The following is a 24,284-nucleotide window of genomic DNA, read 5'->3' on the forward strand; positions in this document are numbered from 1 at the left end:
ATGTGGATGGGGGAAGAGTGAGCTTTTAAAACAATGATATATGTTTGTCTTGTGATGTGGGTTATAGCTACTGCAAAAACGCAAAATGCTTCCATTGATTTCAAGTCTTATTCGGTATCTAAATACCATCAAGAATTCAAGGCTAAAAAGACAAGGTGATCCCCTGTTACGCCACATTTTGGGCCAAATGTGTTTAGTTTTACACAGTGGGACTGCCACAGAGGAGAGAGAGGTCAAGCCATCTCTGCGATCAAACAAGGCCCAGCAGTTGGAGCACGGAGCAGGACAAACAAACTGAAACCAGCAGTGTTTATGGAAGAGGCCTGCCTTTAGCCGAGGTGAGACAGAAGCCATGGGGGAAGGTAACAATCTGCAACACAGAGGCACTTATAAGAGGTGATCCAGTGAGGGGTGGGGGGGATGTCTGGCAATGGTTAAAAACACTAGAGACATCTGTCAATCATATTGTGTGCAAATATATGTGTGTGTGTGTGTGTGTGTGTGGTCAGGATTCACACAGACGAGCAAAAATGTTCAATGCCCTCAATAATAACTATCAGATCTCAAAAGACAGACAGCTAAAGGTTAAGACTAGCATGTATACAAGCAGAAATCCTACCAATCATTTTGCAATTATATCAGCCAGGGGTGAAATTCAATCTACAGCTGTGAGAACCAGGGGATCTGCGAGTTTTAAGGTCAATCATTCCCCCAGTGTGGAAAGTATAAAGTGTTAGAAAAACAGAGTCTCTGAGGGGTCCAAGTCTAAGTCACTCACATATATGAGCCCAGAGTAGTAGCGGTCCTTCAGGTTGTGCAGCACAGACGCCTCATTCAGGCAGGTGAGCTCGGCCATGTCTTCCACCTTGCTGAACTTGGGCGGGTTCATCTTCTGGATGTCATCCTTGTTGATCACCACCTTCTTGCCGTTCTCGGCCAGCTCCACCTGCACCTCCTCGCCGCGCTCCTCTCGGATACTGGCCGCCTCGAAGCCATGGCGCTCCGAGGGGACCCACACCAGCTTTTTGGCCGTCCAGTCAGCCTGTGTGGCTGGGTTGTAAACCACAGCCCGGTCCACAAACAGGTAGCGCTCTGGGTCCTCTTGCCCACTCCGATGAGACATCTTTCCTGGGGTTTACCAGAGCAACGTGGCCACCTGGAACACACAGGGGTGCGGGAATTAGTATCTCAGGCATTACATGCAGGATCCACAATATCACAAACAGAATGCTTACCTCACATTTCCTAAAAAACTCCCTAATAGCCGACCATGTGATCAATACAGACTCAATAAGGGATAATGGTTTAACATTTTGTACACAGTGCAATATACCTATAATACAGCTTTAATAACTATATGACAAATCCCATTATAAACTGCACAGTCCATCCTGTGCCACAGAAGGTGTGACTGAACATACATGGCTTGACTCAATAACTGAGTAACACACAGGCAGGTGAACCGTATGTCACCAGTCCAGCAGATGACTGGTGCTGAACGGTGTGGGATCACATTTTAAACCGGGTTTCAGAGTAAGTCTTGCAGTCTGCATGACTTCTCCCTGAGTGGGGTCTGCAAAATAATAATGCGCATACTGCGTAGGCTACGACTGAGCGGCGGCGTCGTGAATGGCTCATACCTAACCGTCCCTCCTTTTTCTTCTAGAAACCTTTCAGTACAGAAAACAACAGTCCACTGTATCACATATTCCCGGTGGTCCAGATAACATGCACAGCCCGCACTTGTCTATATGGATGGAGCTTATACAACAGATAACGATGACTGGGCATCGGCGAGTCCCCCCCCCCAACACCACAAAAAAAAAAAGACAGAATGAACGGAAAGCAGCAGGGGGGGAAACTTACCGCTGAAGTCCCTGATTATAAATATTAGACAAATATCTGCGGTAATTAACCTGCGCAACTGAATCCGCTCGTGTGAATTCGGCACCGGGAATGTGCCACGGGATATGGCAACGTGAACTAACACTGTAAGAAAGCTGAAAGTCCAGTTGTCACCGTCAGAACGACAATTAGGGTGAAAACAGAAAACAATTCAGGTAAGAAAATTACTCATAAAGGAATATTAACGCATCTACATGGCACTTACTCTGCTGTCTCTGTTGAGTTTCGGTGTTAACGTTTATCCCGGGGGAAGTACAGGCTCCTTCACTACACCACATTAATAACGACTACAGCCCAAGTAAGTTTCCAAATCGATCACCTCCATCCGCATCCTGGAGGTTTTTATCCATTGGTCCAGTATTCACCAAGCGCGCGCGCTCACCCCCCCATTCCCTCGCGGTGAATAATAACAATAAACTTACCTGGTGCAGTCAGCGAAGCAGCAGTCAGATCCTGTTCACCAAGCCGTCCGATCTCCCCCCGATGCGACCCTCGTATGCAACTAGCTGCTCCACACAATTGAAATGCAGGCATGTATTTGGGGCTTTGGTATGCACCACAGGCACAGAGCTGCCTCTAAACTGGGGCCCCTCCTAGACCGAGCAGACTTGACCGCTGCTGCTGCTGCCGCTGCTCCCGCCTACGGTGATGGACCGTACTCACATAGAAAGTGACCGTGCAGATCAATACGCCACAGGGACACTCTCTGGGTGAGATGATTCACCTGAGGAGAAATGTGGGTTGTGTCTGGTGATAGCCGCCGGTCTCTTTAGGCTCATGAGTGAACACATTAATATTCATTTCGTCAGGACATTCAGCTGTGGTGGACGTTTTTTTTTTTTTTTTTTTTAAATCTATCCCCCAAATATCTATGCAACGCACACACCTACTAAATGCAGGATGGACACAATTGGTCTCTCACTTTGCGGTCTTTCTCTGCCCCTCTCTATCATTGGCTGGAAGAAACCAACCCCCCAATTTGCTGCAAACCAATGACATGCATGCAAAAAAAAAAAAAAAAAAAAACCCAAAAAATCTGATGGATATTGCAACTGTTGCTTACCCACATTACAAATAACTACCAAAATAAGTTGCATTATCACTGCTACACATTTGTACCTCTGATCTCTCGCAGGGTTTCATTGTAAACAAAATATTCTTAGAGATTTTTATGTTGCTTTTTCTCATTCATGTCGCATATTAAGTCTTCATTCCCACTCCCCTGCCGTAAACTCCAACACCCCCCTCTGGTGTCGGAAAAAGCCACAACAGCAACATTTTATGCTCAACATAACTCACGCAATCATACATCACTGTCCCACAAATACAAGCTTTTGGTTTTACAGTGGCATTTTATTACAAATGGGGAAAAAAAGTATATATAGAGGGGCCATGAAAAAGCATGTTTTCTGTAATTAAATAGCAGTTTGTTTTCATATTAAATGCTGGAAAACGTGCTGTTGTCATAATCAAAGTTTTACACCAAAAACAGGAAAGACATTGTATATTGTGGTTATGTACAGTCTGTTAATGTTGGAGGCATCAGCGCCCTCCCCTCCAGGCTCCTCCAACCCTGTTGTTCTTCCCTCTTCCTCTTCCTCCTCCTCCTCCTCTTCCTCCTCCTCCTCCTCCTCCTCCACCTCCTCCCCCTCTCACTTTTTTCCTCACTCCGCTTGCCTGTTCTGTGTCATCTTCATCTCCATCTCCTCCTTTGGGCCTTCTCCTTTTCTCACCTTGTTCCTTCATTTCCTGAGGAAGACAAAATTGTTTTTTCTCTCAACTCAACGTTTATTGGTTTCAATATATACTGAGTAACAATTCTAGTGGGAATTTTTGCAGTTAATCTGCACTGAAAATAATATATCAAAATGCTGATGTGATGTGATTTTTGCTGGTGTCTGTATCAAACAAGCATCTTCCTTTGTGTGGAGAATATGATTTGTAGGCTGAGGCGTCTCTAGCACCACCACGCTTTGGATAATGCACTTACCCATATTGCAATTTCAAATTTATTTTGATATATATCATACAGTATCCCATACCAAGTGTAACATTTTAATTTCAGGAAAAGAAGGGAAGATAAGAAGATTTTCAGACAGTATTAATTGGTGAGTTTGGTGAATTAAGAGGGTTAAGATAACACTGTTTTCTCACTCAGTTTTCACACGACAACAGGCTTTCCCTGTTTGAGTTAATGTTTGAAAAAAACATTCAGAAAAGATGATCATATGGCAACGGTGACTTACCAGCCTGGCAAATCTCTGGGCCTCGCTCACCCTCTCCACCAGCATCATCACTTCCTCTTCCTGGGTAGGGAAGGCGGGAAGTTTTTTCCCGATCAGGCTTTCGATTCGCTGGAAAAGCTCCACATCGTACCTACGATAAAGGGATGTGTCAGTTTACTGCGGTCAACTCACTTTCATTTATTATATTAGTCCACGAGTGGTAGCACTTTATAAAAAGGCAGAAAGACAAGTACAGCTGTTCAACATTAACTAAAAAAGTAACAGCAATTTCATAAGGAAGCCATAAGGATTTAAAAAATAGTATCCATGTGAATATCACGTAATTGATGAAAAAAAACAGGCAGCTCTTACTGAGTGACAAAAGTGATGGATTTCCCAGACCGGCCTGCTCTGGCTGTTCGGCCAACTCTATGGATGTAGTCCTGTAAGGGAAGGAACAGATCCAACGATCCGTTCAAGTCACATCAGTGAGAAAATGAAATCACCAAATACATGGGCAACGTGAATGTCGGCAGCGCGGTACCTTAGAGTGAGTGGGGATGTCGTAGTTAATGACACAGTCAACGTGAGGGATGTCCAGCCCTCTGGACGCCACATCGGTCGCCAGCAGCACCGATCGAGACTTGGACTTGAACTTGTTCAGCGCTCCTAGACGTTTGTTCTGAGCAGCAGGAGAGAGAAGATCCAGAGGGTGAATACAGCATTGTATAGACAGCGAACTGTGCAGAGAAGCTTTAATCACTGTTGTTATAAAAAGCCTATGTAGCTACAGTGTATAAATGCTGCATGATGAATTGTAAATAGATTATAATTAATTTATGACACAAAACTAGAAGAGGGTGCTGTTCTTCCAGATCAAATGGAGCCAAAGCTATTTGACATTCACACAACGCTAGACCAAGGGGTTAAACGAGTAAAAAGCAGCGGGGAAAAGCTGCGATCAAAGACGTTAAGATCTCTATTCTGACATAATGAGAACTGTAGGTCAAAATAAACATAACGACAAATGATGTGACAGTGGAAATGACTGGCATTGGCACTAATCTAATGATGTTTATAAATGCTACACAAAGAACATAAATATTACATTATACATTTTTTTGGCACTTAGATATATGTTATGGTTTTTGCTATATGCTGCTAATGTTGTTACTGCACTGTGATGACAGGCTTTGTGAATGATGGTGTTGTCGTTAGAGACGACTCGGCGTCAGCAACTTTTCTATCAGTTTTTAATCAATAATGTGTGAACGGAGAGAAACACAGCATGTACATAGATGCTTGTGCAACACTGTCCTTCTGTCATCAAATCACTATAGTTGACAAATGTTAACAGGTTTTAAAGCCAACTGGATGTCAGGAAGTTGCATGTGTGAGTGTGAGTGTGAGTGTGTGTGTGTGTGTGTGTGTGTGTGAGAGAGAGCTCTACCTGGCTCATCTGGCCATGAAGGGGGATAGCAGTGATGCCAAGGTTCCTTAACAACAGCGCCACCCGCTGGGCATTGTTACATGTGCTGCAAAAAATAATGAACGAGTTACCGGCCAACTCGTTCAGGATGGACACCAGGTAACAGTCCTGCCACAAAACAAACAAGCACAAAAAGCTGTTATGAAATCCAATATACTTTACGCACCAGCAGAAAGTTCATTCTAGTATTATGGCAGACAGGGGATGGTCAGCTGGAAGCATAACGTCTCTGTGTGCCCCACCTTGTACTTGGACGGGATGAAGATGTAGTATTGCTGCAGTTTGTCAACTGTTGAGTATTTGGTGGACACGGCGCACTTCACAGGATCTTTCAGAGCTGCTCTCTGTAGTTTCTGAACCTGTAAACACATTAAAGAAAGTGCAAGTTCTCAGTCAAAGAGAACAGTGTGCAAACTCTACAAATGACATAATGCCCTAAAGCTTATTAGATTTCCCAGTTACCCTGCAGCAACAAGTAACAGAAAAAACAGGACTGTAAGGCCTTTGCAGAATTGTGTGTTTGTCTACCTTTTTGGTCATGGTGGCAGAGAACAAGAAAGTGCGTCTCTCTCTAGGAATCACCTTCAAGATTTTATCCACCTGGAGAAAAAATAAATAAAGCATACTTAGAGCAAACAGCCTCAAAGTGTCAGAGATTGCATTATTCTTCTCTCAGTATTCCAGGAACTACAGGAACATTTCCATACAAGTAATTCTGTTTCCTTATATTAAAACAGGGGGAGACTGTTGTACTGAATGAAAGCAAGACAGAGACTTACTGTGAGCTTAATGTTTGAGCTTTGTTATTGTCTGACCACCCACCTCCGTCTCAAAGTCCATGTTGAGGATTCTGTCCGCTTCGTCCATGACCAGGAACTTCAGGGCTCGTAGGGAGAAGCCTTTGGTGTTCTCCATGTGGTCAATCAACCGACCAGGTGTGGCTGTAAACATGCCGAGTTCATCAGTTGATTAAACAGGTGAATATGGGAAGTAAATGAAAGACGTGATATTTGAGTAATGGGTGATTCACATGCCTCGTGAAGGGTTTGTGTAAACAAATGTAGTGCGGTAATACTCTTCTAATTTCAGTAGTCATCGTACAATTTCTGATCTTTGCTATTAACTTGTCTTATATTTTAAAGGGAAAGTAAAGTAATTCTTTATTTTATATTTATGACTTTTCCCAGTTATGAATAAACTTGCCTTTCAATATAAAAAGAACTTTCTTGTTTTGGGTGATTAAATAGGGAATTATATTGTAGGTAACTTCAATTTTGTACATTATTTGAACAGATGAAGAAAAAAAAATAAAGAAAATGTATCAATGAGATAAACTTATAATGAATACTATGATCACAACATCAGTTCAGCACAAGCAGTAACAGTACCAGTTTAGTGGGGTTTTTTGTGCGTGCACGCACGCACGCACGCACGCACGCACGCACACGAAGAAATACTGTTTATGAAATCTGTGTAAAAAAAATACTAATCAGTTTCGGCTTACCAATGACAATGTGTGGTTTCTTGGCCAACACCAAGGACTGGGACATCATGTCAATCCCACCAACTACGACAGCTGCAACACAAATGAGAGGTTTTAGGTAAAGAATCACAGTTAAGTCCTCTGTATCGCTGCACGTCGGCTAAGCTTTAATTAACAAGACACATACCGCACTTAACGCCAATGCTGGAGCCCAAGGCCTCAAACTGCTCAGAGATCTGAAATGCCAACTCCCTGGTGGGGGTGAGGACGAGGGTATGAAGCCTCTGGGGCGAGGCCAGCAGTGACTGGAGGATCGGCAGCGCAAAGGCACCCGTCTTTCCTGAACCAGTCTCTGCCAAGCCAATAACATCCTTCCCTGCAGTTTAAGAAACAAGCACATTATGTATATTTAGCAGGATTGGACAGTAAGTAGTACAGTTTTGTGGTACTTGTACTTTACTTGAGAATCTTCATTTTATTCTGACTCTGTGTGGGGAAAAAAAAGGTCATGCACACTGTCAAACATAAAATCTGACCAAACAGTATATGGCCCAATAGATAGAATAATAATCTCCAAAGCAGCCAACTACAACATTAAAATGCAGATTAAATGTCAATGCATCCACAATAATCATCCAATAGAATCACATATGATAATGCAATACTGACAGGGGGTATTGTGGTGGATAACTCGACTCTTATACTTTAAGAATATGATAATACACCTGAACTTTTGATGCAGGACTTTTATTTTATTTTTTTTTCTACATGTTTTGGAGTATCTGTACACTGTGGAATTTCTACTTTTACTGAAGTAAATGATTTAAATACAATAATAATATTGAAGGAGAGCACAGTTGATGGGCTGCACAGACAACATCACGGCTCTGGAGGGAACCCTCTCTGATGGGATCGGCTGACGGGACAGAGGTTACTGTAGTCGCTCACCTTGCAGAGCTACTGGTACAGCTTCTATCTGGATCTTTGTCGGACTCTTCCATCCCAGCTGATCACACGCCTCACAGAGAACCTCAGTCACACCCTGTCGGAGGCAAATAAAACCGGATGAAGACCTTTGTGAGATGCTGATAATAATGTGCTACCAAATCAACAACACGTTTATCAGATACCAGGCGTATTACATGCGATAAATAATGATTACAGATGATATTAGTGTACTCAAGCTAACTCAAAGTAAGCTAAGTTGCGGCTCACGTTTTGCTAAAACACCTTCTGTTCTTCGCTCCGCGAGAGACAAACTTACCAGATCCTTGAAGGTTTTCACTGTCTCGTCATTTTCGCCGCTATTTACGTGACTGTTATCTTCATCACTACTCGAACCTTCGAGTGTTTCATCTGTGTTTGGCTTCACGCTCTCCTCTCTGTTGTCCGCCATGCTGGATTTCACCCCAACGTGTCGTCAGCGCGGCAATGCGCAGATGCGGAAAAGAGTGCGGGCTTTCGCAATGGATGATGGGAGTTGTTGTTTTTTTTGTTTGTTTTTTTAAATAATCGCTTCTATTTAGGTTTAATATACATTCTTCACCAGATATCCCCCACTTAAAACATTAATATGATCGCTTAGGTGAGGAAACACTAGAAAATTTGCTCACTGGTGGATTTCCACTCAATCTTTTCCCCAGATATAAAGCATCTTGAAATTACTTGTTTTGTGTATAATTATTTTTGTTTATATTGTCTCCTTTATTACATCACACATGTGGTAAAAACAGTTTCGGAAGTATTTATTTAGCTGCAGGTCAAACAGTTTCAAACATGTATTTTGTCTGTGGCTGACAAACATTTCACATCTTTGTCCAACACGTTTAGGAGATCATTAATAAAATGAACAGTTGACAGTTAAACAATAATAAGAAAATGCCTTTTCTGGTCATGTCGAATGAGAAATTGTTGGCTGGAGAAAAAAATAATTCAATGTAGCATTTGATAGTCTGGCATTTTTTTTAATGCAGAGTAGTGTTTTTTATGAGTTGCTTAATGGAATAGCAACCAATCCCAATGTTTCCAATTAGCAATATAACCAGATTAAGTATGTAAATCAAACTGGCATTCTCTCTAGATACAAAAAAATAATAGTCCAGATGAAATGAAGACGAGTCAGCTGAGACCAGTGCTGAGAAGGTAGCAGCCTTCCTTGGTTTGCTAAAGGAAAACAGATCTAGTTGAATGCCTTGAAGACAGCTACCTCTATTACTCAGCGAAGAAAACACACAAAACTAATACGCTCATGTTGTTCAGAGCACTCGACTGAACATTCCTCCCAATGCTCTCTTAAGTTTCAGAGGAGACCCTCCATCTCCCTCATAAAGGCTTCATACACCTGGTCCTTAGTCTTCATGCTGGGCTGAGACACAGCACCCATCTGGGCCGAGTTGACCAAGCCCATTGGAGCAGCTGCTGCCTGTTGTTTCTGCCCCTGTCCACCTCCAATGCCATCATCTCCCCTCCTTCCAGAAACACCACCCCCTACTTTCTCCAGAGGCCCTGCTGCTGCCCCGGGCATTGCTCCGCTCTTGTCCCTACGCACCCTCAGTGCCGTGGGCACAAAGCGGGTGACCTCTGCCTTTGGATTGATAATCTGAGGTTTGGCAGAGATGGTGGCCCCACCAGAACTGGCACCTGCTGCCATGTTGCCTCCTGCGGCTGCAACAGATGTGATGTTGGCTCGTTTTTCGATGGTGGCTGCATGGTGGTGGCCGGGGGGGTTGCTGCCTGGATTGTTGCCCGTGGAAGCGGCAGCTGTCCCTGGGGGAGGGGGCATCTGCATGACACCCGGTCGCATGGGCATGGCAGGGGGTGGTAAGTTGCTCTGTGAACTGTCCTGGTTGGATCCTGAGCCTTTTTGCCGCTGGACAATGTTGGGAGGAGCACTGAGAACATTGGAGTTGAGAGGCGGAGGGAAGAGGGAGAGTGGTGGGGCAAGTGGACGTGGGGGCCCTCCTGCTCTTGGGGGAGGAGGTGGGATACCTGTAAGGAGACACAAGATAGATTTATTTTCATGACACAGTGTTCCCATGATATATATTTTGCAGTTCCGGCCTGCTGCTGGAAAATTATTTCCGTCACCGCTTCAGAATCTTATGAGAGGTCACAAAGTCGCAATTACACGACTTTGCAGAGGTGCGGTCCTGCTGTGGACCGCTGGCTGAGCTCAGACGACCTGCTTGGTTCAATAGGCTTTCCATACTATGCAACAAGTGACAGCGAAATATTCATTAGGTGCAGCGGTAACTGACTGACTTCACACACTGAGGTTGAAAAGATATTCACTAAGCTCCAACGCTAACGGTTATTAGTTAGCAAAGCAGTGTAGAAAACATTCAGCTGCAGCTACTCATCTTAGCCGGTGCTGAGCGTTGCTTTCGGTGGTACGCTGTATCAGCTGTCAATAATTATTGTTAATTGTGTCAGTAACTTGATGTCAGGCCTACATTAAACTTGGCTGTTGTCGGTTTGTGTGCTCTCTATGCGCTGCTGTTAGCGCTTATCAAAAATAGGTTGTGAGGGAAAAGCTCCATTCTGTAACACCACTGTACAACCACAAATTAACCGAGTGTTTCTTTAGTTCATACAATCAGTGTGAGACGTCTTCTTTCTCGTCATATCACTGTCAGGGTGGCATTCTCCCAACTGAACTTTCTTTCTTTTCTCTCTTTCATGCAAGTCAGTGAAATACATAAAGTATGTTAACATATATTTAATGACATAAAGAAGTCTCAAATTTTACAGCTTTTTGCAATGGCATTTAAAATAAATTTCCCAGCAGTTTTGTGACATATAATTACGTCATGTTCACAAGAATATATATATATATATATATATACAGTATATAGTACATAAACACACAGTTCACCTTTTCATCTCTAGCACTACACATATGTGCACGCACATGCACAGACATGTGCCTTCACACCCTGTATTCAAACATATGCCTACCTGGTGGTGCTGGGGGTGGTAGTCTGGGAGGGGGTCCACGTGGTGGGGGGCCTGGAGGCAGGCCAGGAGGTGGGCCTGGTGGAGGGCCAGGGGGTCGACCTGGTGGAGGTCCTGGAGGCAGAAGTCGAGGCATTGGACCCCTCATGCCCCCAGGCATCCCAGGAGGTCTCAAGAATGGAGGGGCACCTGAAGATAGCAGAAAGTGTCAAATACATGATGCAGTGTCTACATGGATACTGAGTACAACAAGCACATCCTTAAAATATCAGGTATAGCATTTTCTTCCAGTTTCTAGATCAGAGCTAAAATGTACTATTACAGCTGGAAATACTGTATCTAACCTGGTGGTGGGCCAGGAGGCGGGCCAGAGGGTGGACCAGGAGGCCTCATCGGAGGAGCTGGGGGTGGACCCAGTGGTGGAGGACCAGTCATTGGTGGACCTTGCATGTGTGGAGGCCCTTGCTGTCCCACTGGCCCAGCAGGAGGGGGTAGACGCTGATTGGCCATGAGGTGGGACTGGTTGTCACCTGGCGGCCCCCTGTCCTCAATGTCTGAGCTGTCAGATTCATCTGTGTATTCCTCCTCTACCTCTTCTTCTTCCTCCTCTTCAGGAACTGACTGACCTGAAGAAAAAGGAATAACACCGTGCCACATCATCAGAAACAGTAAACAAAGTGTGCTAACTTAGTAAATATACAGGAGCGACATTATTATACTGTAATACCTGCCATCCTTAACATCATGGCCTGCAGAGGGGTAATGGCCTTGGTTTTCTTCACCAGCCTCTTTTTCTTCCTTTTTCCTTCACGGGGTGCCTCTGGAGGCATATCTGCGAAACGTACACTGCGACCTAAAGCATTTGGACATAAACATATTCATCAAAAGAATATATTAATGTAAGAACACAAATTTTAATCAGTTTAATTTTTCAGAAAATGCTTTGAAGCTATTCATCCTTTGCTGAGTGCCTGCAGAACTGCAATTTTGCTCCATTGTACATAAAATCATATCAATCATCATCAATATGCTGAAGAAGCTGAGACACTCACCAGCATGCCTTTCATTTCTGTCTCTTTCCTCCTCTCTTTCCCTCTCATCATCCTGCCTGTCCAGAATCATTCTCTGGTCACCGTCTACCCCTTCATCTCGCTCTTCTTCACTGTCCTCTTCAGAGTCGCTGTCATCATCATCCACATCCTCCCGATCTCTGTCGCTCTCACTGCCACTATCTCGATCTCTTCCCAGCTCCATCGCAGAGTCCTTTTCTAAACCAGGAATGGAAGGCTCTGTTTGGGGGGAGAGTAAAAATTAGTTAAAGTTAAATAAGCAATCAGAAATAATTAATCAGCCATTGAGGGGACAGTTTGTGTGTTACCTGAATCTACGCCAAAAGCTCGTCGAGCAGGAATGCCGTACAGTGCCAGGACCTGTGGAGGTGGGGGTCCAGGTGGAGGGCCAGGGGGCTTTTTCCCCGGAGGTAAACGTGGGACACCTGGCACTGTTGCCAACACTGGTCCAGAGGATGACGAGAGAGGTCCTTTACTGAGAGACACAAGAAAAGACATTTACCTCAGTGGTACAGTAAAGCACAACAGCGCCATATACTGAGTTTCCTTGCAGAAACCTGTACAGCTCAAGGCCTACCCAAAAGTGGAACTCTTCTTCAATATAGAGGGAGGCTGAGCCCCTGGTAGTGGGATGTCCTGGATGTGGATATTGGAGGGGGCATGAGGCATATCTGGTAAAGGGATACTGTCCACCTCCACTGACTCTGCATTCTGAAAAATAGAAAATGATACACACAAGATAGTAAACAGAGAGTCACCACAATGCAAAGCAATGTAAAGGAACTGCAATATTAATACTGAAACTCAACATATACAAAAGACACAAACATACTGATGCTTATAACATATCCAATGTTTCAACGCATCTGGATCAAGATTAATCAAACCTCTGTGCCTGCAATCAAATGAATTTTCATGTTGCTGTATCTCAGACCAACCAGCTATTACGGAATTGTGCATACAACATCCTCTCTTTCACAAGTCAACACAAATCAATACAAATCCTTGTCAAGTACAGTGAATGCAAAAATATGCAAATACAAACGAATACACACACAAACGCACCTTGACTGAGTCAAAATAAAGAGCCAGCTGCCCACGTTTGGTCTCATAGTCCAATTCTAGTTTGCGTAGTTCCTTGTAGGTGTCAGGATTCTCTCTCTCATACAGACGAACAATGCGTTCAAATGTCTCACGTAGCTTCTTCCTCTTGTCCCTCAACACCTTCTCATTCAGTAGAGGCTGCTGAACTGGGTTGAACTCTGTTGAAGGTGTTACAGGAAAGCTTTATTATGTGTTAGAAACAAACGCAAATTATTTGTTAAACTAGAATTACAGCCTAGCAGTTATATGCATCGCCTCTGCCAACCAGCCAAACTGCAAGAAACTCGACTGGCAGTGGAAAAGGGGTGACTTGGCTTTTATTGGCAGGTTCACCTGCTTTAAAAAAATCCACTTATACCCGCTTATTTTGGTGGAAAAGGGGTAAAAGTTACATAAGTCCTGACGGCTCATTTTAAGGCTAAGCTTCTGAATACAGGCTGTGTGTTTTTCTCTGTGGACAGAGCACTTTGATACTTTCACAGTTTCTATATAGAATCTAAAACTGCTGTATTATCAAAAAAGGCAGATCAAGTTAAGACTTAAGACTTTTTAAAAATATTTGTACAATGAGATAACTGAGGATAGTAAACATTTATAAAGACAAAAAAAAAACTTTTTGAAACACACAAATCCAGCCCTCTCACCCATCTCATCCAGCTTCTCCATGTCTCTGATGATCTGTCTGGGGTCCTTCATCTTCAGTACTGCTGCTCTCACCATCATTCTCTGCTTCTTGTTCTAGCAGGATCATTAATAGATGAAGCAACATGTTAACAACATAATAACATGACTACTGTGTTTAAGAACAAAGACTGCATTAAAAGCGATTCATATGTTCCAAGATCATGGGTACCTTTTTCAACTCCCTTTTCCTGGCTTCCTTTCCTGTAAGAGAGGTGGAGAACAAATGCACGCTAGTTATCGTTCAGACATATTACAACAACAGATAAACAGTAATTCTTCAAGTGTTATCCAGCAGGTAGGTGGCAGAGGAACCAGCTCTAGGTTATGGTCGGTACTTACTAGCCTGGTCGGTGGGGTTCATAAACTTCCCACTCTTGGTGGAGGAGGTTGAACGTCGCCCCATGTTGCCGGTGCGTCTCCTTCACCCTGATAAGTATTAAAATACCAGGTGAAATTAAACAATGTAAACTAGCTATTCACGTTCACTGAAAGACTACGCACGTCTACTTTACATTTGCATTAAACAAACAATTAAAAAATATCTCTAGTAGATGCTACAGAGCATCTTTGAGGATGCTCAGTTCCATTTCGTTAACTGAACTTCAAATATTACAAATACTAGTTATTTGTTTTTGCAAAGATTTCGCATCTCTGTTGAGTTGTTGGTAAAACTGTAGCTACCTGGAATATAAAAGTAATTAAGCAACAGAAACAACACTGATCGCCTACTTTATTATGACGATTAGCTACTCCTGGCTAACAAGTTAATGTAAAGTTGACAGTCAAGGCATGACTATAAAACAAGCAAAGTCCGTCTTCAAGTTGTTAGATACAGCTGCGGATGTTTTAAGTGGCTAACAAACGTTATAACGCGAGTATGACTCCCTGTGATAGATATCTAAGTATTAGCTAGTCATGCAGCATTTGGATGGCGAGTTAGCTGCAAACGTTAGCCTGCACTTGTAGCTAGGGCCGCGTTAGCCTCAATAATGACACAAAGGTGAAATCTGTCCTCACCTCTTATTTAAATAAAACCCGTAGAGCAGAACGCCCTACTCACACACCTCTAGATACCAAAAGTAAAATAAAATGTATTGCTTTAACCCTGACAGAAAAACCCAAAACCTTCAGGATTGAATGCACACAACGACTCCGCTAGCTGCTCGCCATGTTTACTGCCGCGAGCAAGAGCGGAAGAGGCAAATCTGACGTCATCAAAACAGGTCAAAAGTTGGGTGAACGCGATCATGTTTTTTTTTTTTAAACAAACAAAAAAATTGATATTTTGGATCTTGACTGATTATAAATGTATTTCTACATATTTTATAATTGTGGTGTGATGGTCTAACTTGATGCTCGTGAAGTTGATTGTTGGCAGCCTGTCCTCCGATGGTCACAGTGAGTAACTTCAACCACGCTGCATCAGCATCAAGTTGGACGGTAACGTGAACATTTATTCTCCAAATAACAGCAAATGGAAAGACAGGGTGAAAGCAGCAGATTGCCAAGATAAAAGTAATAGCTCTGCAGTTAGCAAGGTAATAATGTAGTAGCACTATTATTAATAAGGAACTGAGCTTGTAATTGTTTTTACTTCAGGTACACAGGCGGAGCGAGGGGGGCGGCTTATGGGGCTCCAGCCCCGGATGTTTTCCCAAATCTTATATGAATTTTATTATAACATTATTTATATTTATAGCTTCAACTTGGTGTCATTTCCTCTCAGTCTTTCTGATTGAACCAGCAAATCAGTGGAGCTCTATTATTGCTGGGGAAATAGCCATTTATATTATTATTTATTTTTGGAGAGCTGGCAAGCCATGAGGGAAAATGAGTAAGAGAGTGCAGGGATTGGACAGGACAACCTGTGGACCAGGAGAGGAAGCAGGAATAGAGGTTTAGGATTAGGGTTAGGGTTAAATTAAAAGGAGTGAAAAGTTGAAGTTAAGAGAAGAAGAGAGGAGAAAAATATGTGATGAGGAACCAGGAGGAGAGGGTTGGAGAATGGGTGAGAAGAAGACGTTCTGACATTCCATACTGATGAAGACTCATTGTAAATAGACCACATTTCATACCCATACAACCTGTAAAGAGATAACTAGTGTCATTTCTTTACCATTGAGTAATCATTCCCCAGGGGAGCATGTCCCCTGAATATCAAGTTACGTTGGGGCTAAACCCGAATGTTTACAATGTCTGGCTCCGCCCCTGTTCAAGTACAAACTGAGTCACTATGTTGAGCAGAAGTAACTGGTTAAACATGAAGAGGCAGTGATGACATTATTATGATGGTGAATATTTTGGGCTTCATATTTTTTTTTTATCATTTTGTCTTGAAACATGTTGCTCATGGTATCCAATCAGTTTCATTTCACTAGGTCTTTCAATCAACTGTAATCAGCACACGTTGCACAACCTATACCAGGGGCGGAGCCAGAAATTGTAAACATTCAGTGCTTACCCCAACTTAAGTCTATATTCAAGAGACATGCTCCTCCGGGGAATTTGTGCTCCATTCACAGCAGCAACATAGTGCATGTTGCTAACTGTATCAAGCCATTTGTTGCCCAGGAAAAAAAGATCATCCCGAGCCTGCATTATATTTTGAATCTAATTGTTCTCTGTCTCCATCATTCTGAAACCACAACACAACAAATTTGGACAAGCAGATTACTGCATTAAAGTTTAAAAAAGTCCCACCATGGGCCTTGAACCAACGACTCTCAGAAGAAGAGCCTTTGCCAATTTTCAGTAAGTACCTACACCATGGATATGTAAGTTTATTGCGCTGCAAAATACATCACTTCAAAACGAAAAACATTGCTTATAACTCATCAAAATATATCATGTCAAAGGAAAAAAAAATTGCTTACTGAACACTTATTTCAGGACACAAAGGTATGCTTTAATCAGGAAAACCTACAGGAGATTATCCGTGATTCTGAAAAGAAAAGAATCTCAGAGACTTTACTGATGGCTGGCGATTACTGGCAGATGAACAAACCATGATGTTCAATGTAACATATAATGAAAAATACAAAATGCCACTTTTGTTAAACAAATTTCAACAATTAGTTACATTGTCCACAACTTCAATTAGTTTATCAGCCAATGTGGGATTCAAACCCGTGACCCTACAATTAAGAGCCTCATGCTCCACCAAGCCCTGTAAAATGAAATTTATTGAGCGAATTTCAATAATTGGTTATGCTGTCTATGCTCTGAGTTAGTTTATGTCCTCAGATGTACAGTCTTGTAAGATTTCAAGATCGTATCATAGCATCGGCATCATGGGATCAAGCACATTATTGCATTAAAGTTTAAAAAAGTGTGCTATGCAGCATAGCACCTGGATCATGTGATGAAGCACATTCATGCTTAGAGGGTCTTTCGAACTGTATTCATACGTATCCTCACAGAAATGAAGTTGTTTTGTAACTTGTTTCCCATTCTTGTGTGGATCCTTCCTATTAAAAACCTATATCGCCCAACGTGGGGCTCGAACCCACGACCCTGAGATTAAGAGTCTCATGCTCTACCGACTGAGCTAGCCGGGCCTGTAATTCTGCAAAATACATCACCTCAAAAAGAAAAACATTGCTTATGAAACAAATGTTTCAGGACACAAAGGTATGCTTTAGTCAGGAAAATCTACAGGAGATTATCCCTAATTCTGAAGAGAAAAGAATCTCAGAGACTTAACTGATGGCTGGAGATAACTGGCAGATGAATGAACCATGACATTCAATGTAAGATATAATGAAAAATACATGATGTCACTTTTGTTAAATAAATTTCAACAATTGGTTGCATTGTCCACAACTTCAATTAATTTATTCCCCAATGTGGGATTCAAACCCGTGACCCTGTGATTAAGAGTGTGTGATTTTTGTAATTGTGCATATATTAAAACCTCCAACTCCCAGCATGGGCCTTAAACCAACGACTCCCAGAAGAATAGCCTTTGACAATTTTCAGCAATTGCCTACACAGTGTATATGGCGATTAAAATTGCACTTGTCTGTTTATGCAAGATAGCAGATTGATCATGTGATGAAGCACATCCATTCCTAGGGGGCCTTTCGAGTTCCTGTACTCACATCTAGCCTCTCAGAAATGAAGTTCCTTACAGCTTTTTTCCCATTCTTGCATTGATCCTTCCTCTTAAACACCTAGATCGCCCAACGTGGGGCTCGAACCCACGACCCTGAGATTAAGATTCTCATCCTCTACCGACTGAGCTAGCCGGGCCTGTGACTCAGCAAAATATATCACGTTAAAACGATAAAACATTCCTTACAAAACACATGTCATGACACATAGGTATGTTTACGTCAGGAAACTCTACAGAAGATTGTCCCTAATTCTGAAGAGAAAAGAATCTCAGAGACTGATGGTTGGGGTTTGCAGGCATATGAACAAACCATGATTTTCAAGCTGTTTTATAACATATAATCCAAAATACAAAATGTCACCTTTGTTAAGAAAATATCAACAATTCGTTACATTGCCTATGACCCGAACCAGTTCATCACCCAACATGGGACTCAAACCCATGACCCTGATATTGAGAGCGTGTGATTTCTGTTATTGTGCATCTCTTAAAACCACCAACTCCCACCATGGGTCTTGAACTAACCACTCTCAGAAGAAGAGCCTTTGACAATTTTCAGCAAGTGCCTACACCATGGATACGGAGACTAAATTGCACTGCGCTATTTATTACGCTAACATTCAACCAGTCGCACAAGCTGGGCTATGTAGCATAGCACCTGGATCATGTGATGAAGCACATCCATGTATAGAGGGCCTTTCGAGTTCCGTTACTCACATGTATCCTCTCAGACATGAAGTTCCTTTGCAGCTTGTTTCCCATTCATGTGCGGATCCTTCTAAAACATATATCACCCAACGTGGGGCTCGAACCCACGACCCTGAGATTAAGAGTCTCATGCTCTACCGACTGAGCTAGCCGGGCCTATAATTCTGCAAAATACATCACCTCAAAACAAAAAATATTGCTTACAAAACATATTTCAGGACACAAAGGTATGCTTTAGTCAAGAAACTCTACAGAAGATTATCCATAATTCTGAAGAGAAAAGAATGTCAGAGACTTTACTAAATTTACTTTACTTAATTGGTTACATTGCCTATGACCTGAACTAGTTCATCAACCAACATGGGACTCAAGCCCATGAACCTGAGATTTAGAGCGTATGATTGTCTTTTATTGTGCATATATTAAAACCTCCATCTCCCACCATGGGCCTTGAACCAACGACTCTCAGAAGAAGAGCCTTTGACAATTTTCAGTAAGTACCTACACCATGGATATGTAGACTAAATTTATTGCGCTAACATTCAACCAAGTGCTCTAGCTAGACTACTTAGCATAGCACCTGGATCATGTGATGAAGCACATCCATGTATAGAGGGCCTTTTGAGTTGGACTTACATGTAGCCTCTCAGAAATGAAGTACCTTTGAAGCTTGTTTCCCATTCTTGCGTGGATCCTCCCTCTTAAAAATCTACATCGCCCAACGTGGGGCTCGAACCCACGACCCTGAGATTAAGAGTCTCATGCTCTACCGACTGAGCTAGCCGGGCCAATAAGTCAGCAAAATATATCATGTCAAAGGAAAAAAAAATTGCTTACTGAACACTTATTTCAGGACACAAAGGTAAGCTTTAGTCAGGAAAATCTACAAGAGATCATCTCTAATTCTGAACAGAAAAGAATCTCAGAGACTTTACTGATGGCTGGAGATTACTGGCAGATGAACAAACCATGACGTTCAAAGTAACATATAATGAAAAATACAAAATGTCACTTTTGTTAAACAAATTTCAACAATTGGTTACATTGTCCACAACTTCAATTAGTTCATCAGACAATGTGGGATTCAAACCCCTGACCCTGTAATTAAGAGCCTCATGCTCCACCAAGCCCTGTAAAACTAAATTTATTGAGCGAATTTCAATAATTGGTTATGCTGTCTATGCTCTGAGTTAGTTTATGTCCTCAGATGTACAGTCTTGTAAAACTTCAAGATCGTATCATAGCATCAGCATCATGGGATCAAGCACATTATTAGATTAAAGTTTAAAAAAGTGTGCTATGCAGCATAGCACCTGGTTCATGTGATGAAGCACATTAATGCTTAGAGGGTCTTTCAAATTGTATTCATATGTATCCTCATAGAAATGAAGTTGTTTTGCAACTTGTTTCCCATGCTTGCGTGGATCCTTCCTCTTAAAAACCTATATCGCCCAACGTGGGGCTCGAACCCACGACCCTGAGATTAAGAGTCTCATGCTCTACCGACTGAGCTAGCCAGGCCTGTAATTCTGCAAAGTACATCACCTCAAAAAAAAAAACATTGTTCACAAAACACATTTTAGGACACAAAGGTATGCTTTAGTCAGGAAAATCTACAAGAAATCATCTCTAATTCTGAAGAGAAAAGAATCTCAGAGTCTTTACTGATGGCTGGAGATTACTGGCAGATGAATGAACCATGACATTCAATGTAAGATATAATGAAAAATACATGATGTCACTTTTGTTAAACAAATTTCAACAATTGGTTGCATTGCCTATGACCTGAACTAGTTCATCAACCAACATGGGACTCAAGCCCATGAACCTGAGATTTAGAGCGTATGATTGTCTTTTATTGTGCATATATTAAAACCTCCATCTCCCACCATGGGCCTTGAACCAATGACTCCCAGAAGAATAGCCTTTGGCAATTTTCAGTAAGTAACTACACCATGGATATGTAGACTAAATTTATTTCGCTAACATTCAACCAAGTGCTCTAGCTAGACTACTTAGAATAGCACCTGGATCATGTGGTGAAGCACTTCCATGTATAGAGGGCCTTTCGAGTTGGACTTACATGTAGCCTCTCAGAAATTAAGTTCCTTTGAAGCTTGTTTCCCATTCTTGCGTGGCTCCTCCCTCTTAAAAATCTATATCGCCCAACGTGGGGCTCGAACCCACGACCCTGAGATTAAGAGTCTCATGCTCTACCGACTGAGCTAGCCGGGCTAATAACTCAGCAAAATATATCATGTCAAAGGAAAAAAAAATTGCTTACTGAACACTTATTTCAGGACACAAAGGTATGCTTTAGTCAGGAAAATCTATCTGTCCCTTTTGTTAAATAAATTTCAACAATTGGCTACATTGTCTACAGCTTCAATTAATTTATTTCCAAATGTGGGATTCAAACCCGTGACCCTGTGATAAAGAGTGTGTGATTTTTGTTATTGTGCATATATTAAAACCTCCAACTCCCAGCATGGGCCTTGAACCAATGACTCCCAGAAGAATAGCCTTTGACAATTTTCAGCAATTGCCTACACAATGCATATGGAGATTAAATTGCACTTGTCTATTTATTGCGCTAACATTCAACCAACTGCGGTAGTTGAGCTATGCAACATAGCACGTGGATCATGTGATGAAGCACATCCATTCCTAGAGGGCCTTTCGAGTTCCTGTACTCACATCTAGCCTCTCAGACATGAAGTTCCTTTGCAGCTTGTTTCCCACTCTTGTGCTTCTTTTTTAAAAGCTATATCGCCCAACGTGGGGCTCGAACCCACGACCCTGAGATTAAGAGTCTCATGCTCTACCGACTGAGCTAGCCGGGCCTGTGAGCCAGAAAAATACATCATGTCAAAACATTGCTTACAAAACACATATTTCAGGTCACAAAGGTATGCTTTAATCGGGAAATCTACAGGAGATTATCCATAATTTGGAAGAGAAAAGAATCTCAGAAACTGATGGCTGGAGTTTACAGGCAGATGAAAAAACCATGAAGATCAATGTAACATATAGTGAAAAATAGAAAATGTCACTTTTGTTAAATAAATTTCATCACTTGGTTACATTGTCCACAACTTCAATTAGTTTATCGCCCAAAGTTGGATTCAAACCCGTGACCCTGCGATTAAGAGTGTCATGCTCCACCAAGCCCTGTAAAACGAAATTTATTGAGCGAATCATCATCATCATGTGATGAAGCATATCCCTCAATGCCTAGAGGGCCTTTCGAATTCCTGTGCTCACATGTGCCCTCTCAGAAATGAAGATGCTTCGCAGCTTGTTTCCCATTCTTGTGCGGATCCTTGCTTTTTAAAACGTACATCGCCCAACGTGGGGCTGGAACTCACACCCCTGAGATTAAGAGTCTCATGTTCTACCGACTGAGCTAAAGCTGGGGAACAATAGTCTGTATTGGGGGGGGGGGGATTGAGAGAAATTAAGTGAACTGATAGTCATTAGTGTCTCTACTGCCGATCACAAGTTATTGGACACAGTTTACCCTCCATTAGTTTGAGAAATATGGCCAAACATGACACTTAACTAGAGTATGGCACAGGAAGCTGCGGATCCAAAGGTTGCCGGTTCGGTTCCCGACTGGAACATGTTGCTACCCAAAATTACCAAGCATTGTAAATCTATCAAATATCACTTAATAACTGTTTGAAATACTATTCTGTTCCTTTGTTGTATTTTCATTATATGCTAGTGTTTGAATAAGTGAAAGATACTTCTGTAGAAATATAGCAAATTTATTACAAATTTCACACCTTAATTCTCCCTCTCATACACACACATACACACACACACACACCTATTATAGCACACATAATAAGAAATAAATTAAGTGTATAAAATAAAATAAATAAAATATAATAAATGAACTAAAAATAGAAGATAAATAAAGCTAGGAAACTATTAGAATAAGACTAAAATATAACAAGACATTTTTTTTCTTTTAAAACTATTTACATTATGTACACATAAAGACAAAGAATGTCACAAATCTATTTTTCATCTGCCCTTTTCCTCCGCATCTCCTCCATCCACTGATCTACTGGCATGTTGGCTTTTTGGTGACAGTATATGTGTCCATAATACTGACTGTAACCAGGTTCCTTATTGCAGGGCTGGTGGCACTGACTACATTTATTCTTTTCAACTGTCCGGGTGTAAGCCCTGCGGGCAGGTGGTGGGGAGGGAAGCGGGCCAGAAGGAGCGATCTGTTGGGCTCCAGGTACTTGTGGGGTTAGAAATATAAAGGGAGCGATGTCAGCGGGCTGGGGTGGGGACAACAGGAATGATGGGAGATGTTAGTGGAGGTGGCCGGCTGAGGGAAACAACTGCCTTCTGAGCTGCAGATTTCCTCTTGAGCACTGCCTGTCCTGCCTGGTAACTGTGGGCAAGTGGTACTGATGCTGGGGCGCAGGGCGTCGGGGGTGCAGCCTACACGGGGCGCACCTGTAGCAGGTGGGAGGAGGCGCAGAAGCAACTGGAAATAGAGGGCAGAGCAAGTTTGACCCTTGAAGCAGAATCACTAACTGCCCTGCCTCTTCAGTCTCTTTGTTGTTCCATTGACCAGTGTTGTTTGGACTGATTCTCAAACAACTGCTGAGTAGTGCTCTGCATTATGTGGGCATTACCCAGGACCAGCTGGCCCGGATTTTCGCTGTAGTCCGTGACGTTCAGAGTCCATCTTGTCAGTGCGTAACTGCTCGCTGTTTTTTGGGGGCTCTTGTGAATGTTAAGCGCAGCTTGACACAGATGGACTCGTATACAGATCGACTACAGCTGGCATAGCTGACTGGGTTTCTGGGATCCTGAAGAATGGCAAGGTAAAAACGTGTCATGCTCTCCACACCTGTGTAAATTCAGGTCTCTTTCTTGGCACACACTTGAAGCGGGTCCTGGTGGTAGGAGGACCGTGGTGCCGCGCAGCATAGACACCGCTCGCTGCTGTCATATTGCAGAAGGTTTCTCCCACGGGTATAATTGTACTGGCCTGTGTTGGTTGCTGAGTGTTTGGCCAGTTTCCATCTCTCAGCCCCAGCAGTACTCTGCCAGGACGTCACTCGGTCCAATCCCTGGGATACCGCCTCATACGACAGCCTGGAAAATATAAAGAGTACATCAAATCAAGATCACAGGACAGAAAAGTACACCCAATCTGTCACAGTCTAAACTTACGCAGAGCTGTTGCTCAGGGTGCTCGCTGGGTCATGGCAGGTTCCCGCAGAGGGACCAGCAGTTTGGAGTGGCGAAAGTAGGCTGGTGGATGTGATGTAGGGAGGGGGGGGCTGTGCTGGGGATGAGCAGCCTTGGGCCAGAGGACGTGGTGTCGTCACTCATACGACAAACTCTGTTAAATGTAGATAAACATCAAATAATAGCATATGCACAAGCAAAACAAGAAGACGCACCTGAACTTTTTGAATGCAACATTTCACAAAAAGCACTTACCGGCTGTTGCTCAGGTGCAGCTGGTGTGAATGGTTTCGTGACCCCAGCAGCAGCTGTAGCAGCAGAGAAG

General features: G+C 42.6%; 3 protein-coding genes and 7 non-coding genes across 10 annotated transcripts in view; all 10 read right to left on the reverse strand.

Annotated features, from left to right (window-relative positions):
• Nucleotides 1–2,168, reverse strand: part of LOC111238084 (myosin-10) — a 50,710-nt gene extending 48,542 nt beyond the window's left edge. Inside the window, exons 1-2 of the mRNA XM_022767481.1 lie at nt 2,111–2,168; nt 779–1,156 (exon numbers count right to left, since the gene is read on the reverse strand). Coding sequence (XP_022623202.1) covers nt 779–1,123 — 345 coding nt within the window. The 5' untranslated portion in view covers nt 1,124–1,156; nt 2,111–2,168. The remainder of the gene's footprint in view (nt 1–778; nt 1,157–2,110) is intronic.
• A 1,401-nt stretch (nt 2,169–3,569) lies between these two features.
• ddx47 (DEAD-box helicase 47) lies at nt 3,570–8,504 on the reverse strand. Its single transcript, XM_022767500.1, is given in 13 exon segments — nt 3,570–3,644; nt 3,646–3,654; nt 4,152–4,281; nt 4,503–4,573; nt 4,675–4,812; nt 5,581–5,727; nt 5,862–5,978; nt 6,148–6,219; nt 6,442–6,560; nt 7,124–7,195; nt 7,290–7,478; nt 8,051–8,144; nt 8,367–8,504. Coding segments are annotated over 13 exon segments (1,365 nt in total). The 5' UTR covers nt 8,499–8,504.
• Nucleotides 8,505–8,832: 328 nt separating this feature from the next.
• Nucleotides 8,833–15,084, reverse strand: wbp11 (WW domain binding protein 11). The gene is made up of 12 exons (XM_022767422.1): nt 14,932–15,084; nt 14,254–14,340; nt 14,084–14,115; nt 13,875–13,968; nt 13,192–13,388; nt 12,704–12,837; nt 12,435–12,601; nt 12,109–12,345; nt 11,784–11,909; nt 11,401–11,682; nt 11,060–11,245; nt 8,833–10,090 (listed from the first exon to the last, which is right to left on the reverse strand). Exons 2-12 carry the CDS (start codon nt 14,315–14,317, stop codon nt 9,402–9,404), a joined length of 2,208 nt encoding a protein of 735 aa, XP_022623143.1. The 5' UTR covers nt 14,318–14,340; nt 14,932–15,084; the 3' UTR covers nt 8,833–9,401.
• A 2,314-nt stretch (nt 15,085–17,398) lies between these two features.
• Nucleotides 17,399–17,471, reverse strand: trnak-cuu. Its single transcript has one exon. It is a non-coding gene; the product is annotated as a tRNA-Lys (tRNA).
• A 621-nt stretch (nt 17,472–18,092) lies between these two features.
• Nucleotides 18,093–18,165, reverse strand: trnak-cuu. The gene has a single exon. It is a non-coding gene; the product is annotated as a tRNA-Lys (tRNA).
• A 654-nt stretch (nt 18,166–18,819) lies between these two features.
• trnak-cuu lies at nt 18,820–18,892 on the reverse strand. Its single transcript has one exon. It is a non-coding gene; the product is annotated as a tRNA-Lys (tRNA).
• Nucleotides 18,893–19,451: 559 nt separating this feature from the next.
• Nucleotides 19,452–19,524, reverse strand: trnak-cuu. Its single transcript has one exon. It is a non-coding gene; the product is annotated as a tRNA-Lys (tRNA).
• Nucleotides 19,525–20,184: 660 nt separating this feature from the next.
• On the reverse strand, nt 20,185–20,257 carry trnak-cuu. Its single transcript has one exon. It is a non-coding gene; the product is annotated as a tRNA-Lys (tRNA).
• A 641-nt stretch (nt 20,258–20,898) lies between these two features.
• On the reverse strand, nt 20,899–20,971 carry trnak-cuu. The gene has a single exon. It is a non-coding gene; the product is annotated as a tRNA-Lys (tRNA).
• Nucleotides 20,972–21,506: 535 nt separating this feature from the next.
• On the reverse strand, nt 21,507–21,579 carry trnak-cuu. The gene has a single exon. It is a non-coding gene; the product is annotated as a tRNA-Lys (tRNA).
• Nucleotides 21,580–24,284: the final 2,705 nt, after the last annotated feature.

Source organism: Seriola dumerili, unplaced genomic scaffold (genome assembly GCF_002260705.1).
Source record: "Seriola dumerili isolate Sdu_G_001 unplaced genomic scaffold, Sdu_1.0 BDQW01001191.1, whole genome shotgun sequence".
Taxonomy (NCBI): domain Eukaryota; kingdom Metazoa; phylum Chordata; class Actinopteri; order Carangiformes; family Carangidae; genus Seriola; species Seriola dumerili.